At 43.5% G+C, this 15,038-nt stretch overlaps 1 protein-coding gene across 2 annotated transcripts; it reads left to right on the top strand.

Moving 5' to 3' along the window:
- The first annotated feature begins 1,067 nt into the window (after positions 1–1,067).
- Positions 1,068–11,712, top strand: LOC308094724 (homeobox-containing protein 1). 2 transcript variants are annotated; one of them, XM_080441537.1, is made up of 10 exons: positions 1,068–1,538; positions 2,079–2,523; positions 2,899–2,984; positions 3,672–3,782; positions 5,255–5,503; positions 5,827–5,983; positions 7,935–8,017; positions 8,433–8,528; positions 8,775–8,887; positions 9,544–11,712. In XM_080441537.1, the coding sequence occupies exons 1-10, from the start codon at positions 1,454–1,456 to the stop codon at positions 9,688–9,690; spliced, it is 1,572 nt and encodes a 523-aa protein (XP_080297663.1). In that variant the 5' UTR covers positions 1,068–1,453; the 3' UTR covers positions 9,691–11,712. The 2 variants fall into 2 exon arrangements, with proteins under 2 accessions (XP_080297663.1, XP_080297664.1); XM_080441538.1 differs by lacking the exon at positions 5,255–5,503.
- Positions 11,713–15,038: the final 3,326 nt, after the last annotated feature.

The following is a 15,038-nucleotide window of genomic DNA, read 5'->3' as shown; positions in this document are numbered from 1 at the left end:
TCTGCTCTGCTAGTTGGGAAACAGCACACGGACGGAGGTGCAGCTCTATTGGGTGGGCGAGCCATCGACTCTGGGACGTTTACATCCACGGGACCAGCACTTTTTTTTTAGGCGGCGAACCAATCGCATCGCCTGCTGCACTCCCCGTCCTGCCGGGGCTGCAGCTTGGTAACCGGAAGACTCGCCCCAAAACACGCTCGCCTCCAAGTTTAGGGTTATGCATAGTTTTACTGATGGTTAAGTTTAGGAATAAGGTTAGGTTTTTGGCATAGTTTACTGAGGTTACGTTTAGGAATAAGGTTAGGTTTAGTTTAGGCATAGTTTATTGAGGTTACCTTTAGGAATAAAGTTAGGTTTTGGCGTAGTTTACTGAGGTTACGTTTAGTAATAAGGTTAGGTTTAGCCCATAGTTTACTGAGGTTACGTTTAGTAATAAGGTTAGGTTTAGCCCATAGTTTACTGAGGTTACGTTTAGTAATAAGGTTAGGTTTAGCCCATAGTTTACTGAGGTTACGTTTAGTAATAAGGTTAGGTTTAGCCCATAGTTTACTGAGGTTACGTCCCATTGTAGCCAAACCGGGAGCAGTACTGGCAGCGGACGTAGGGGGGTTTTCCGGGTTGAATGGGAAACATGGCCACAGGTTGACTAAATAAGCGATTTAAACGGGTAGTTTCGCTCCGTTCCTAAAATTTTATGCGCCGAACCAAACTTTAAACATCCGTGCGGCTTGGAATCTACCATTAGTTTTGGGATACGACATATACAAAAGGGTAAACAGCGGAGCCTTGGCGGACGTATACCCGATTCTGGAAGATAACGACATAGAACCTCATCTCGGAGCTGTATAGCGGAGTGAGAGGTTCTTTATGGAGCTACGTTTAGGAATACTATGTGGCGACCGTTGGTCGCCGGATTTTCCCCGGGGCGACTGTGTTTTGGGGTAACCTCGCGTCACCAGTCTTTCCACCTCGTTTTGGGGCGAGCGTTTCTGCAGCCAGCCTGGTGCCTGCAGCCTGCCCCTCCACACAGACACACACACACACACACACACACACACAGACAGATACAGAGGGGGCGCTGCTGCTGCGGGACAGCGCCACCACCAGCTAGTTAAGTTAGCCAGCAAAGCTAATTAGCAGCACCCCGGACCGTGGATTCCTCCTCTACCTCCAACCTAACCATAACAACCAGCCTTGCGTCGATGTCGATCCAGGCTACCGCACGAAGTTAAAGCTCAAGGACAAAGCGGGGTCTGGTTGTCGGGCGGATAGAAGTGTTGTTAGCTTAGCCACGTATAGCCTAGCACCAGATCATAAGTGAGCTGGTTGAGGGGGAAAAAAGCTAAACGAGTCGCGTTTAAACCGCAACGCACTGCAGCGCGTCTCCCCGCGTCCCCCATCATCTCGCCCTCAGCAGAGCAGCGCTGCCAGCTGAGCGGTGGTCCGCCGAGCCATGCGACAGTGGTGTCTCACTGCGACCCCACGCACTGAACCACTCCCCACGGGGCGCCTGTCAGTGTCGCCCCCTCTACCACCAGGTAACAGCGGGCGGGCGGGGGATTGATTGGGAACATTTTGTTTCTAGACAACTTTCAGCTGGTTGTTGATGTCTAGAGAGTAGCTTGCATGGTTTCTTTCTGCACATAATAGGTGATAACATGTTAATTTAAGGCTGACCAACCGGGGCCTGATGTGTGTGCACGTTATGGATCGGTGATCATGCGTTAGTTATTATAGCCCTGGGTAAATGGAGCAAGCAAGGATAAATGGAGCAAGTCTCTGCTGTCTGTGCCAAGCGGTAGAATTTGTGCCAAAGTTTTTGAATGACCCAGAGGTACTTCAGAGGAGAATGCAGTCAGTTTTTTGTTTTTTTCCCCTGTACCTGATAATGGCTAAGTTCAATTTTGTAAATGGCTTCTTGTACAGTGGCGGCGTTGCTTTTAGTTTTTTTTAATGCGAATGAACAAAAGTCTGAGTGACCTTTATATTAACAGTAACGCTATACTTGATAAAGTTTGCTCAGAAACCTGGCAGCATTGTGATGTACCACCTCCTGTTCCTCCATGTGACCGTACCAGATGCCAGGATGGAGTGCTGCGAGGTGGAGCCCCGCTACACCATAGAACAGATAGACCTCCTCCAGCGCCTGCGTCTGTCGGGCATGACCAAACCCCAGATCATCCACGCCTTGGAGTCCCTGGAGAGGCTCGACCCGGACAACCGCCCGTCATACTGTGAACCCCACGCCGCCGCCCCAGCCAACGACGCCGCCTCGACCCCGGCCGCCCCGGCGCCGGCCGCGGCCCCTTCGTCTTCCTCGTCCTCCTCTTCCTCGCTCTCTCTGGCTTCCGCCACCACGCAGACCTCCGGCCTGGACGGCCCCGCGCTGTCTCCTAGCAACAGCTACGAGGCCTCGCCCCCGCCGCTCTACCCGCCCGGCGTGGCGGTTCAGAGGTCATTCAGCTACGACATGATGGGAGAGGAGGAGTGGGACCTCGAGGAGAAGGTGGAGGAATACATGAGGTGAGGCACACATGTGGAGCACATGTGTGATTTATTGAATCTCAGCGAGAGCTGAGAAGTGGATTGAAATGGGGCTACACGAGGACAGGTTGAAAATGGAGAATAGTGGAGAGGATGGGAGACTATTATAACATCAGATAATGACAAGTGAATGGTCCCCAGAGGTAAAGGCTTATTCTCACAGAGTATTCAGTAGCACTAATTCGGGTCAGGTGTGCAGGGATACCAGAAACAAGATCACTGACTGATGATGGCCATCACTGAATAATGTTAGACTGAACAATGGATGTTGCTTTGACCGCGTGGTGTGATGCTGTGGCCTTAACACTGTTGCCCGGTTGTTGTTGTTTTTCTTTTCTTTTGCTGTTGTCACAGGAGAGACAGCAACCTTGTGAAAGAGGAGATCAAAACTTTCCTCAACAACCGCAGGATCTCTCAGGCCATCGTAGGCCAAGTAACAGGTACTCTATTTGCCTAAACAGTTTTCAAATTATTATTACAACCCACTTGGCTGTTTCAAGGATACAGGTACAATGTCAGTTGATGATTAAAAAATTTAAGTCATGAAAGTGTTGGAATAAATAGTTGGTCTCTACAATGGACCTTTTTCACAAACACAGCCTATACTTCTGCTTTGACTAGTAGCGTATACATTGTTCCTCCCCATTCAAGGCAATGATAAGAAGCCAACTGTCAGTGTCTGTCGCCTCCGATTCTGTCTGTAATCAATTCTATTGTGTTTCAGTAGAGGATAACACTGTACAGATGTTGTCATTAACATATGTTTTCGTTTCTATTGTCAGACGACTGCCCAACTCATACAAAAAATGATTTGATCAAGGGTAACAGAATACTTACTGGCTAGCCGAGGTTAATGGTAATTCCTGTGGGCTGTTGGCATTATCGATCAAATCACTTATTATAGTCGTGCAGCCGTCTGGCAACAGGCGTCAGTCAGTGCCAACATCTGTACCGTGTTTCACGCTATATATCGAAACACAAATAAGTGATCACAGGCGGAATAAATGGCGACAGAAAGTTGGCTCCTTGACATTGGGGCGGGAAAATGTATACGCTTCTAAGTCAAATCGGTCGTACATCAGCAGCATATGTCAAAAAGGTCCATTCCCCCCTGTCTCACGTCTCAGGCATCAGTCAGAGTTACATATCCCAGTGGCTGCTACAGCAGGGTCTCGAGATGAGCGACTCAAAACGCAGGGCCTTCTACCGCTGGTACCTGCTGGAGAGGAACAACCCAGGTGAGCAGCATGGCAGAGCTATATAGAGTTGGGTCGTATGGAGGAGTGTGTTTAGGTGATATTAAAATACCAATTTGGGCATTTAGCAGAGAGACTTGGAGACCTAGTCAACAAACGACAGTGTGTAAATGGTCAAATAGGGTGCAAGAAAAGAAAAGAAAACAATTTAGTGCTTCAAAGAAACTAGAATGCCAGGTAAACATCAGCAGTGTTATAGTAGGAACTGAAGGGGTTTACAGATCTATTTATATTTGTAGGTAGTAAGGCTGCAAGAAAGCTGCGGGTGCATTTTTGCCCATTATGTTGGTATTGACACCTGCATGTCAAGCCTCTCCTCTGCCCGTCCCCTCTATCCTTTGCTTGTCAACGTGTTTTGCATGGTAAACCCAACCCCCACCCGCCCCACCACCCCTGCCATCCTGGTCTTTGAGAGCCATAAGTTCAAGAAAGGACAAGGGACAAAATCTATAAAAATAAAAAAAAAGAATCAAGAGGAAAGACAAAGGATAGAAGTAATCCTGACACGTGAGATGGTAATCAATAATGTTAAGTCATCTGGTTGGAGATGAAACTTTAGTGGGTGAATGTGGTTTGTCTGAACAGGGTAGAGTAACAGCTTGGATTGGCGTCGACCTCTCGGTGTCCTAGGAGGATGCAGGGATGTGGCATTTGCACAAGTTCTGCATTAGACAGTAATAACTTGCAACTAACCAGATTTCTGCTGATATGACAAAGTGTTTTAAACATTCACGTTAAATCAAGTCACGTCCGAGAATAGATGTTTACATTATAGTGTCTCTTAATCATGTAAGCTCGATTTATACTTCTCTGTATGATGGTGTCGCTGTCGCATGTCAAAAATAGCTGATCTACAAGCTCACAACGTGTTGCAGGCAGCGCGACGAATTGTAAGCTTGTACTGCAGATCAGCTATTTTCACCACACCACACCGGTGTATGATGGATTTAGCCTAACACGGTCAAAAAAGGGAAGCCAAGTTTAAAGTGTTTAAACATGCTACCTCCTCCTACCACGTTACTTCCCTCCATTTTCCATTCTCAAACCAATCCCGGCTTTGCTATAGCTACTGCAGTGTTCTCAGACCTGAACCTGGTGGTACTCCGGTGCTGGTTTTCATTCCTACACGGCTAACAAACAGGCTATTAACAATAATGATACTAACAATAACACATTCTCTGTGCAATGTTTCCAATCAGAGCTGGGCACATTCTTTCACCAATTACGTATCTGTACTGTTATCAGTCAAATTGACTCATGTGGCATATCTTGGACTGAGGACTGGATTGCATTTTAAGCAAACACAGGTTTGAATCTGAACTGATTGTGAATAGAATTTGACAGGCAGTTTGTGTAGGGCCAAAATGGCGCCATTGAACTCAGCCAGTCACATTTGTCTATAAATCAATCAATCTATGGCTATGGCCTGACCAGTGGTTCTGTCCTAACTGAAGGGCTGAGATGGAGTGAAAGCCAGCACGCCCTAGGTTCCATGCCCAGGGCCAGGGGAGGGGACAGAGACAGAGACGGGACGGGCGCTGGGTCAAGTGCCAGCCTCACCAACATCCTCCCCAACCCCAACACCAACCTGAACCCCAACACCAACCTGAACCCCAACCCAGCCTGGGGCAGGCAGAGAGAGCTGCTGATGCATCTGCTGCCATGGTACACTGCGGCCGCTGCAGCCGCCCAGTCACAGCCAGGTAACCACGCCTAGCCCCCTCTTGAAGATGGGGGGACGGGGGTCTCAGCAGCCAGCCTCGGAATACAGTGTCTATATGTAGTCACTCCTTTGTGGGCCATGGATGTATCTCCAATAGTTTTAGGCGGCATCCCCTCAACAGGAGAACTGAATTGGGGGGTTAGCCCCTCATAAAGAAAAAAGGAAACCATTCTGTACTATTGAGACAGACGGGTTCCCCTGACATTTTGTTAAAATCACGACAGTTCAAATTTGGTCATTGTTTTGTTTGTGCACAACAACTTTAGATGAATAAACTCTCTCTCTTTCTCTCCATCTCAACAGGTGCCACTCTGTCGATGCGTTCGCTAGTAAAGGAGGAACCTGACTGGAGGTCAGGGATCATGGCGGGGGAAAGGGCTGGGATAGTGGGCGGGCCTCTGCGGCTGCGTAGAGGTAGCAGGTTCACCTGGAGGAAGGAGTGCCAGTCAATCATGGAGAGGTGAGACAACTTTATTAGCACCAGAACAATTACAATGACGGAGGTCGTTATATGATGTAATATTTGACGATCAGAAACATTTACATCTGTATAATATTTGACCAGGTTAGTTATAGACCTGGATCTTGAATTCTTATTTTTCTACGTGACACAATATGCACTTCCTGCATGCTTTTTCTAGTTGGATCCAAGTGCAATTTATTTTTAGTTCCTTCACATTTGCAGCACATTGCTTTTTGCTGCTTCTTTATTTTTTCCATTAATGCGGCTAAATGCTTCTTTGACCATCGCCAGAGGTGGTTTGGATGATGGATAGAACTTCAACGCGACTTGGGGGCATTTGCTCCTGGATTTAAAGTAGGCTATCACTCTGCGCGTTCACCCAGGATGACAGGTCCTCCTTAAAGGTTGGCTGTCCCAGTTTCCAATAGCTTATTGCACCTCTAATGATAACTTTTCTGTCCCGAACACTGTGATTACCCATGACACAGAGGATGTTGGGAGAGAAGAAAGGGCATTTTTTTTCCACAGCATCCAACCATTCATGTGTCATTGATTTCTGTATTATGTGGTTGCTGTAAGTATAGGGTGCAGTCGGGGCACTCTCAGTAATAGGACCACACTGGCACGCAGACCACACTCACCAGCGCTGCTCCCAGATTACACAATTCCACTGCAGTGCTGATCTTTATGAGCTAGTTAAGACTGAAGGACGAACGCGGAGGTTAAGATGAGGGGAGAGCTTGAGGGAGAGTGTGTGTGTGTGTGTGTGTGTGTGTGTGTGTGTGTGTGTGTGTGTGTGTGTGTGTGTGTGTGTGTGTGTGTGTGTGTGTGTGTGTGTGTGTGTGTGTGTGTGTGTGTGTGTGTGTGTGTGTGTGTGTGTGTCAGAATGGGCGGGATAGGGCAAGTGGGAACCGTGGAGGGCAAAGCAGAGGAGTAAGGGGTTAGGAGAAATTGATCCATGCGCATTTTGTAAAGTGAGATAATTATTCATTTTCAGCCATGGCAGAGATAAAAACCCATGGAGTCCAGAGCAAGAGCAGGTTGGAGAGGAAATGGATGAAACCCAGGAGGGGCAGGAGTCAGTAATCCTCTCAAGGCGATTTTTTTTTTATTAGATGGATACTGTAACTGTGCTATAAAGGGCTGCCTCGTATTCATGGGCCTATAGGAAGAGATTTCCATGCGCAGTAACAAAGTACAGAATGTTATCCACCTAATGTGCTCATGAATATGCCCCTTTGCTGTCAGAAGACCATGCAGATTGGATTATGGATTATGATTACAGCCCTCTCATGTCGCTGCTCTTTCATGGGATACATGCTGTGTCCTACCTCTCTACTGACAACAGTACAAGGACTCTAAATTGATGAGGTGTAAAATTTCGGGACTGATGTCCGCTGCATTCAGTTTGCAGTAAAACGGCGAGCCATTGGTCGATGGGAGATTGTTTAGCAGGGGTGCACTCACACCGGATAGGTGACTGGATATTAGTGCAGGGCGATGTAGACAAAATCACAATATGTTAGACCAAATGCCTCAATATCGATATTGTGATATGGTGATGACCATTGATGCTATTGAGCAAATAGAACAGTCAGAAGATTATAGCACTTTTCTGTAATGCAGCTTTTAAACCAGGAAAAGACCTATCACAAACAATCCCAGACGATTATCTAGTCTTATATCAAGATACTGCATAGATATAATATTTGATATATTACACAGCCCTACTGGATAGTACGTCAACTACATAGAGGTTCATTCGTCTGGAGACCACTTGTGTTGCATACCTTTCCTGTTTCCCCTTGTCTGCATGCAGCTGCCTCGCTATTTACACTTTCCTGTGTAAATAAAGTAAAACTGCCAAAAGATGTATATTTTTAAAAAAAATAACACAAAACATGATGACATAGCAGTGTTCATTATGTTGGGTGTTTATGTTTTCTAGTTTCTTCATGGAGAACCAGTATCCAGATGAGGCAAAGAGAGAGGAGATTGCCAATGCCTGCAATTCTGTCATCCAGAAACCAGGTATGACCATTCACTGTATTTAGTGCTGCTACTTACTCTTGTCTTCACTGTTCTACAAAACAGGCGTTTGCTGATTTTATGTAATAAAATGAACTTAATGTCTAGCACAAAAGTATGAATGCAAGGCACCAAAAATGTATCCTTGAAACAAACTGTGCAGAATGCATAATTGCAGCAGATTGAAGGTGTATTTCTCTGCAAATTGGTAAGAAAATGTACTTATGGAAGACTTAGTGCATAGCCAATTTCCTTGGGGGGGCACCTTGGGAATGTCTCTTGCTTCTTAGATTTTTCACACACACTGGTGGATATGAAAGATTCCAAAAGGTTTTAGTTTTTTCATCTCAAGCCTTCATTTAGCTGAGGTTAGGTGATGGAATGGTAAGATAAGGGCCTCATAATTGTGTGCTTCCAGGATGCAAGCTGTCTGAGTTTGAGCGTGTGACAGCGTTGAAGGTGTACAACTGGTTTGCCAACCGTCGGAAGGAGATGAAACGAAGGGCCAACATAGGTGAGTTCTAACCACTTAAGCCCTATACGCTTCGTCGTATGACAAATTGCAAAAGTAGCTGATCTACAAGTTCACAATGGGTTGCGTCGCCACACGACGGCCACCCGTAGGCCAAAAGTTCAGCAAGCAGCCCAGCATCACACATTGGACTGAGCAACCTGTTGAACTGAGATATTCACATCACAGCTCATCTGTCCCCATTTGTCTCTGTATCTCACCACCCCCTCCCCTTTGTAACGCTGCCAGAGGCTGCCATTTTGGAAAGCCACGGGATTGAGGTGCCAAGTCCCAGCTGCCACTCAAACGGGGAGGACGCAGAGACACAGGAGTTTGTCGAGAATCAGCGCTTCTCTGAGCAAGTGAGTAATAAACTCTGAGGAGCCACTCGACCAAAAACGGGACCCTTATAACCGTTGTTATAACAACCTTTAATTTTCATTTATGGAGAACTTTTGATGTTACAGTGATTTCTAACAGTTATTAGCGGTGAAATAACCGAGTAATCGATCAGCAGTAAATTAAGTGACTTGTTTTAGTACTTGAATAATCGCTGTTGTTATGACAGGCGGACCAGTGTGAAGAGCAGCTAGGCTTTGTTCTATAAGCGAGCCATTACGTTTGTAAGATGTTACTCTTTACTCAACCACAGGCTATCAGAGGCGCTTCTTTTCCAGTCCTTCTGGCATCTCAATTGCATAATAATTCACAGTTCCATCCCATAAACAACTTTGAAGTTCACAAAATTACAGTGGGAAAAAAACTACTTGCTGTCCACTGTTTCAGCTGATCTGACGCATGTGTATTTACATTACATTACACATGGAGTGCACACTGCAGTTAAGAGCAACAAACAAACGATTCCAGCAATTTCATAAACGTTTCAAATTAATCTCTTAGACAAATCTCATTTCATGGGTCCATGGGGTTATATAGTATAGCCTACTGAACACCCACACACACACACACACATTAGAATAATAATGGTTAGTTATAGTTATATGTGCTTTTGTCACAGGAAGAGACATCTTCCCAGAAGAACATGGATCCACAAGACCCGTCCTTACTGGCTGCAGCGGAGCTCGCACCTCTTCCGAGTCCGAGCCCTCAAGTGTTGGAGCAGAAAGCTGATGAAACAAAAAGGGAGACTGTGGATGAGGAGTGACCAAAGCCCAGAGGAGCTTGGATAATCACGTATTTGAATCCTAAGTAGAAAAAGAAAATAGGGGGGAAAAAAGTCTGAGTATCTCCTACTTCCCTGGTGGCCTTTGGGGACTGTGGCACTCAGCAACCAAAGGGAAGAAGGGTGCTAAATGCTCGCTGCGGTGCCCCAAGTGGTAAGGAGGCCACTGTATGTATCAACAGTAATCCTGCTTATAGTAAAGGCAATATCTATCTCTCTCTATATATAGTGCATTCCAAGACAGTCTTAAGAAGCCTAAATTCCTTAGAGGGAGAGGAGTGTAAAAGGAATAACTCTCCCTCTTTAAGCTAAGCCTTTCCTCCTTTTCTTTGCAACATGCCTCCTTTTTAAACATGTTTGACGAACGTTTGTTTGGTGGACTGTGGTGAACTTAAATGTGTAGAACCTGCAGGTCAGGTGTGTTTTGGTTGACAGGAGAGTGTGACTTGCTCTTTGGTGTGATGATGATGATGATGATGACGACATTAAGCGTGATATTATTGGTTCGAGCTTGTTGTGATGAGGAATGCCTTCAGCCTGCCTGAGTGTCTTTGACCCCCACCTAGTGGCGAGACTATGACCTCAATCAAGTCGATTGATTAAATCAATCGGTCAATCAACCTGTAGTCTTGATATCAAAACGAGTACAGCCCTGAGGGAGAAAAGGAATCTCAGGTAATCCAAAGACAGTGGATCAAAACAGTAAAGGATTGTTTTTGTTTTTATATTATTATTATTATTATTATTTCTTGTGACATAAGCTTTGTTTCCTTCAAATGAATGTCTTTGACTATGTTCAGCCAAAATAGGACATATTACTTGTACCTTTTTGTACTAGCCAAGCTAGCTATCTATCATCCATATAATCAATGGATCAATTGAACAGTATTTTCTTTGTTGTTTTTGTAATCTACTGTACTTCTATCCGTTTGAACCCTCCACCCAGCCAGTGAAACTAGACTAGTTATGTACAGTAAAGTATACCGTTAGATTTTAATTTTCCTTTTTTAATGTTTTAAAACCATGCTAAAAACAAATGTTATTATTATCAGTAATCATAACGTACTGACCTACTCGCTAGAAGCACCTTTTCTCGCGTTTGGAATAAGCTAAGCTCATATAAGTTTGTATAATTGCAAAGCAGCACTTCAAAAGTGGATTCCACTCTAATTAAAAGAAGGGAACAATCGAGACGTTTGGGCCTAGATGTGTACACGCATCGCTGAAAATATCTATTTCAATGGGTGCTTCTTCGGTCTTCAACTTTTGGCACTATTTAGAAAGTATAAACTGTCAAAATTTGAAATATCAATACACGACTAACAAACAAATGAGGCTTTCCTCTCTCTGTATTACGTAATATCCCGTACTTGATGACCCACAAGGACTTATGGGGTCATCATTCCCCAAATGGTCATTAAATGAACCAAGCTGCTTCTCCTCAAATCGCCCACAGCGGGGCGCTAACCTGTTTTACCTCCTAATGCCAAAGCTATGTCAAGGTAGAGGCGAGCACCGATGTAAACTGTGCTCACATAGGAAACAGCAGATCATCACGACATCCACCAGGTCATGTCAAGTGATTTGACACGGTCATGACACCATATAGACGTAGATGTTCATTTTTGCTCAGTACAACACTAGCCAACCCTAGCTTACCTCAGAATACTAATGTGTCATGAACGTGTCAAGCCCGATTTATATACTTAGTTGCGCGACACGCGCGCGCAACCGTGAGCTAGTTGTCAAAGACCGACAGTAGCTGTTCACACCATGACTGTTTTCTCACACAGACAGTGTTATGTAGCATCCATGACGGTGGGGGGGTTTTGCCCTGTGCTGTAGTGTACTGATTTCAGACAGTTCTGTTGTCTGGCTTTGGACAGGAGGAACCCTCCGCTCTTCCTCCCCAAAGCTGCACGCTGTTTCTGATTAGTAAGCTTCTCTACTCTATCTGCTTTTATCTGACAACAGAACAATAACAGTAATAAATCATATATTGAATGGTTGTGACACGTCTGGATTTATTGGGAGTTATCTCTTAGATGAATGTTGAGACTTTGTTATTAGAGAGACTGGTGGATAGATTATTTCATCACTGATTAAAACATATTGTCTGAAACTATTTTCTACTATCTTGTAAGGTCTAATCTGTAGTCACTGGTTTGAAAAATCTACATTATGCATAATCAGTTGTATTGACACAAGCCATGCTAAACAAAAATGTTAAATGGCACTAAAAGTGGTTCTTTAACTCATAATCTGTGGGTAGCCTCTTTTCATGCTATATAGCACCTATCTGTAAAATCATGCTATATACAGTATAGCAGCATTAGAGTGGCCTAAACTAAGCCGAAGAACCAGTAGAGAGAACCTCTAAAGGCTTAGGACTTAACAAAGGCCTTACCAACTATAACCACAAAAGAACCAGCCGCACTCACAAATGTCTTTAATATGCTGCAGCAACCATCACAAATGGACACGTTTTGACCTTTTCAGCGTTCACTCTGAAGAAGGCCAGAAGCTCAAAACGGATCCGTTTGTGATTGCTCTTCGGCATTTCAACGGGTTCTTTGTATGCCAGCGGTGATATATACCAGTGGTTCTCAACCTTTTCAGGCCGCGGCGCGACCCCCCCCAAATAATCATATTTGAAATGGGGACCCTCCGCCCTGACAAGCACTCAATTTAGTTTGACTCGGTTCCACAGATAAATACTGTGAAAATAGCAGATCTACAAGCTCACAACACAATTTGGCCAATGTTTTACCAGTTTTTATAGTATAATTTGTTGATAACTTTTAATGCAGTAATGGTCTTTTTTGTTGTTTTTGTTTTAGGTATTAAAAAGGTCTTAAAAGTCCTTAAATTGCCACGTCACTGTTATTTAGGGACCCCCCCCCCCCCCCCAAATCATGTGGGAACCCCCTGGGGGTCCCGACCCACAGCTTAAGAAACACTGATTTATACAGCAACTCAACCTCCCCAAAGAACTACTGAAGAACCACATTTGTTTTGTGTGATAAAGATAGAAGTCTAAAAAATGTACAAACATACCAGTCAATTGGCATTTTATCAATTTAATATCCAAATCAGTTGAACAACCCATATTGTTATGGGTCCATTATTCTACACTGAGAACATATCAACTGTGTTTCCACCACAAGAAAAGTTAACACTGCTATTTACTCAACATGTTTCTTCATTTCCAGGTTCTATCAATGCAGTACTGTTGGAGCCGTCTGTCTACCATGAGAGGGTAATATTGTTACTCATGTGAAACTAATTGGTGCGCCGACTGAAGCCAGATCTTTGGTCCTAGACCACCAATTACATCTGTTTTTTACCAATATTTTCTCCTATAATAACATGCCCAAAATAGGGATGCCAGGTTGAATGTGGTTAAAAAAAGACTCATTGACTGCATAATTGCCAATGCCAATGTCATAGAGAAGTCAAATAATAGCCGATATATTGTCCAAACCGATATATCAGTCTGTCTCTAAAACATGATACTGTGCTCAGATGGAGTCCTGACGGTGATTTGATCTCTGGAGCTGACAGCAGGCTCACTTTATCACAGGCTTTAACCACTTTCAATCTACAGTAGCGTTGTTATTTTTGGCATGTCATCATAGGTCAAATAGCCGATTTACAAGCTCACAGCGCGTCGACGTGTTGTGTACTTGTAGATAGGCTATTCATTGTACAATGAATAGCTTGTGTACTCGTAGATAGGCTATTCATTGTACAATGACATGCAGTATATAGGGGTTTAGCTGTCCACAGTCCACACTACTACAACTATAACTCAAGTGGATGCAGAGTCCATACCACAACTATAATGACAACAGTGATAAACAATATAGTTATAGCGGTTGGTCTGGGTTAATGTGATTGAAAGAGACAGCCAGGCACCAAAATCCACCATTATGCAGCAACCAAGAATTTCAATTCAACGCATTATTAATCATCTATCTGCTGATTTGCTACAGTCATAAGAGATGTGAGTCACTGTCTGTCTGCCTTTCAGAGATCAGAGACTGTGATAAGTCGTCTTCTTCTGAACGGGGTGAGCTGGCATAGTTACCAAACACATACATGATAAGCCATCAGGTAGAGCTTTTCTTTAGAGGGAATGGGGCCATAGTGTATTGACAAAGATATTCCTTTACACGTGAAGACAATCTACAGTATCATTAATTACCATTTTGACTTTTTCCACTCATCTTTGTGATGTCTGTCTGTGTAATGTGGCTGTTAGTTAGAAAATGTCTGACAAGGACTTTTATTTGTAGTATGGGTCTGTTTTTGTATGAGGCTGTTATTATATTTGACTTCCAGAGTACACTGGAAAAAATAAAGACCAATTTGTTATGGTCCAAAAGAGGTCAGTCTTGTTCTCTTACTGTTTTACTTAGGCCATTTTTCGAATGAACTAAATAAAAATACACGATAATACATTTATTTAATTTTTTTGCAACTTGATCAATACAAAATAATGTATTCAAATTTGTCAGATAATATACAATATAGTTGCCTATTTGTTGCAAAAAATCTTTATTAATTTACTCTCAATTCACATCTAAACCACTTGGGGGAGACATTGTCTAATGTAAGTTCACAGTGGGGGGAAAAACAACCATTAAGTCTGATTCCTTGAAAATGTGAAGCCACCACTATTTTAGTGACATCTTTTTAGAAGTACTGTATAATGACCACACATTGTGACCATTTCAGTTCATTCACTTTAACGTGAATTGCAGTACATCATAATGGAGGCATCAGACTCAGATCATCAATCAAACATGATTGTGAATCATTCTTAGCTTTTGATTTAACTTAATTTGGGATGGGTTTCCCACATTGGACACTACACTGAGATGCAGGAAGCAGCGACAATCAACTTCCAAGTCAATATAGTAAAACCATACTGTGATTCACAACTTACTAACATCTGGCACTTCTAGTACTAAACCCTACAGTAGTCTACCCATATAGTTGAAACTGAAAAATTAAACAATTAAAAGTTTTAAACTATTGCTCCCAGGAGTGAACATGATAAAGTTCTACTGTTTCATAATGTTTATGTCAGTGTAAGAACACCTTTATGTTTTAAACATAGTTATTTTAAATGAATGTCAACAAGTCATTAATCATCATATCACTGTTGTGAGTTGAGAACATGCACTGCACAGCCTACAGTATAGTATTTTTCATATAGTACTAGCTACTGATAGTGGTTACTACTATCAGCAAGCATGAGCAGACGAGCTTAACATTATATTGAGATGATGGCATACTTTTGCTCTACATTACGATACAATGAG

Source organism: Gymnoscopelus braueri (assembly GCF_963280865.1).
Source record: "Gymnoscopelus braueri genome assembly, chromosome: 11".
NCBI lineage: Eukaryota > Metazoa > Chordata > Actinopteri > Myctophiformes > Myctophidae > Gymnoscopelus > Gymnoscopelus braueri.
The sequence above is the reverse complement of the archived record's forward strand: the minus strand, read 5'-3'. Positions and strand labels throughout refer to the sequence as shown.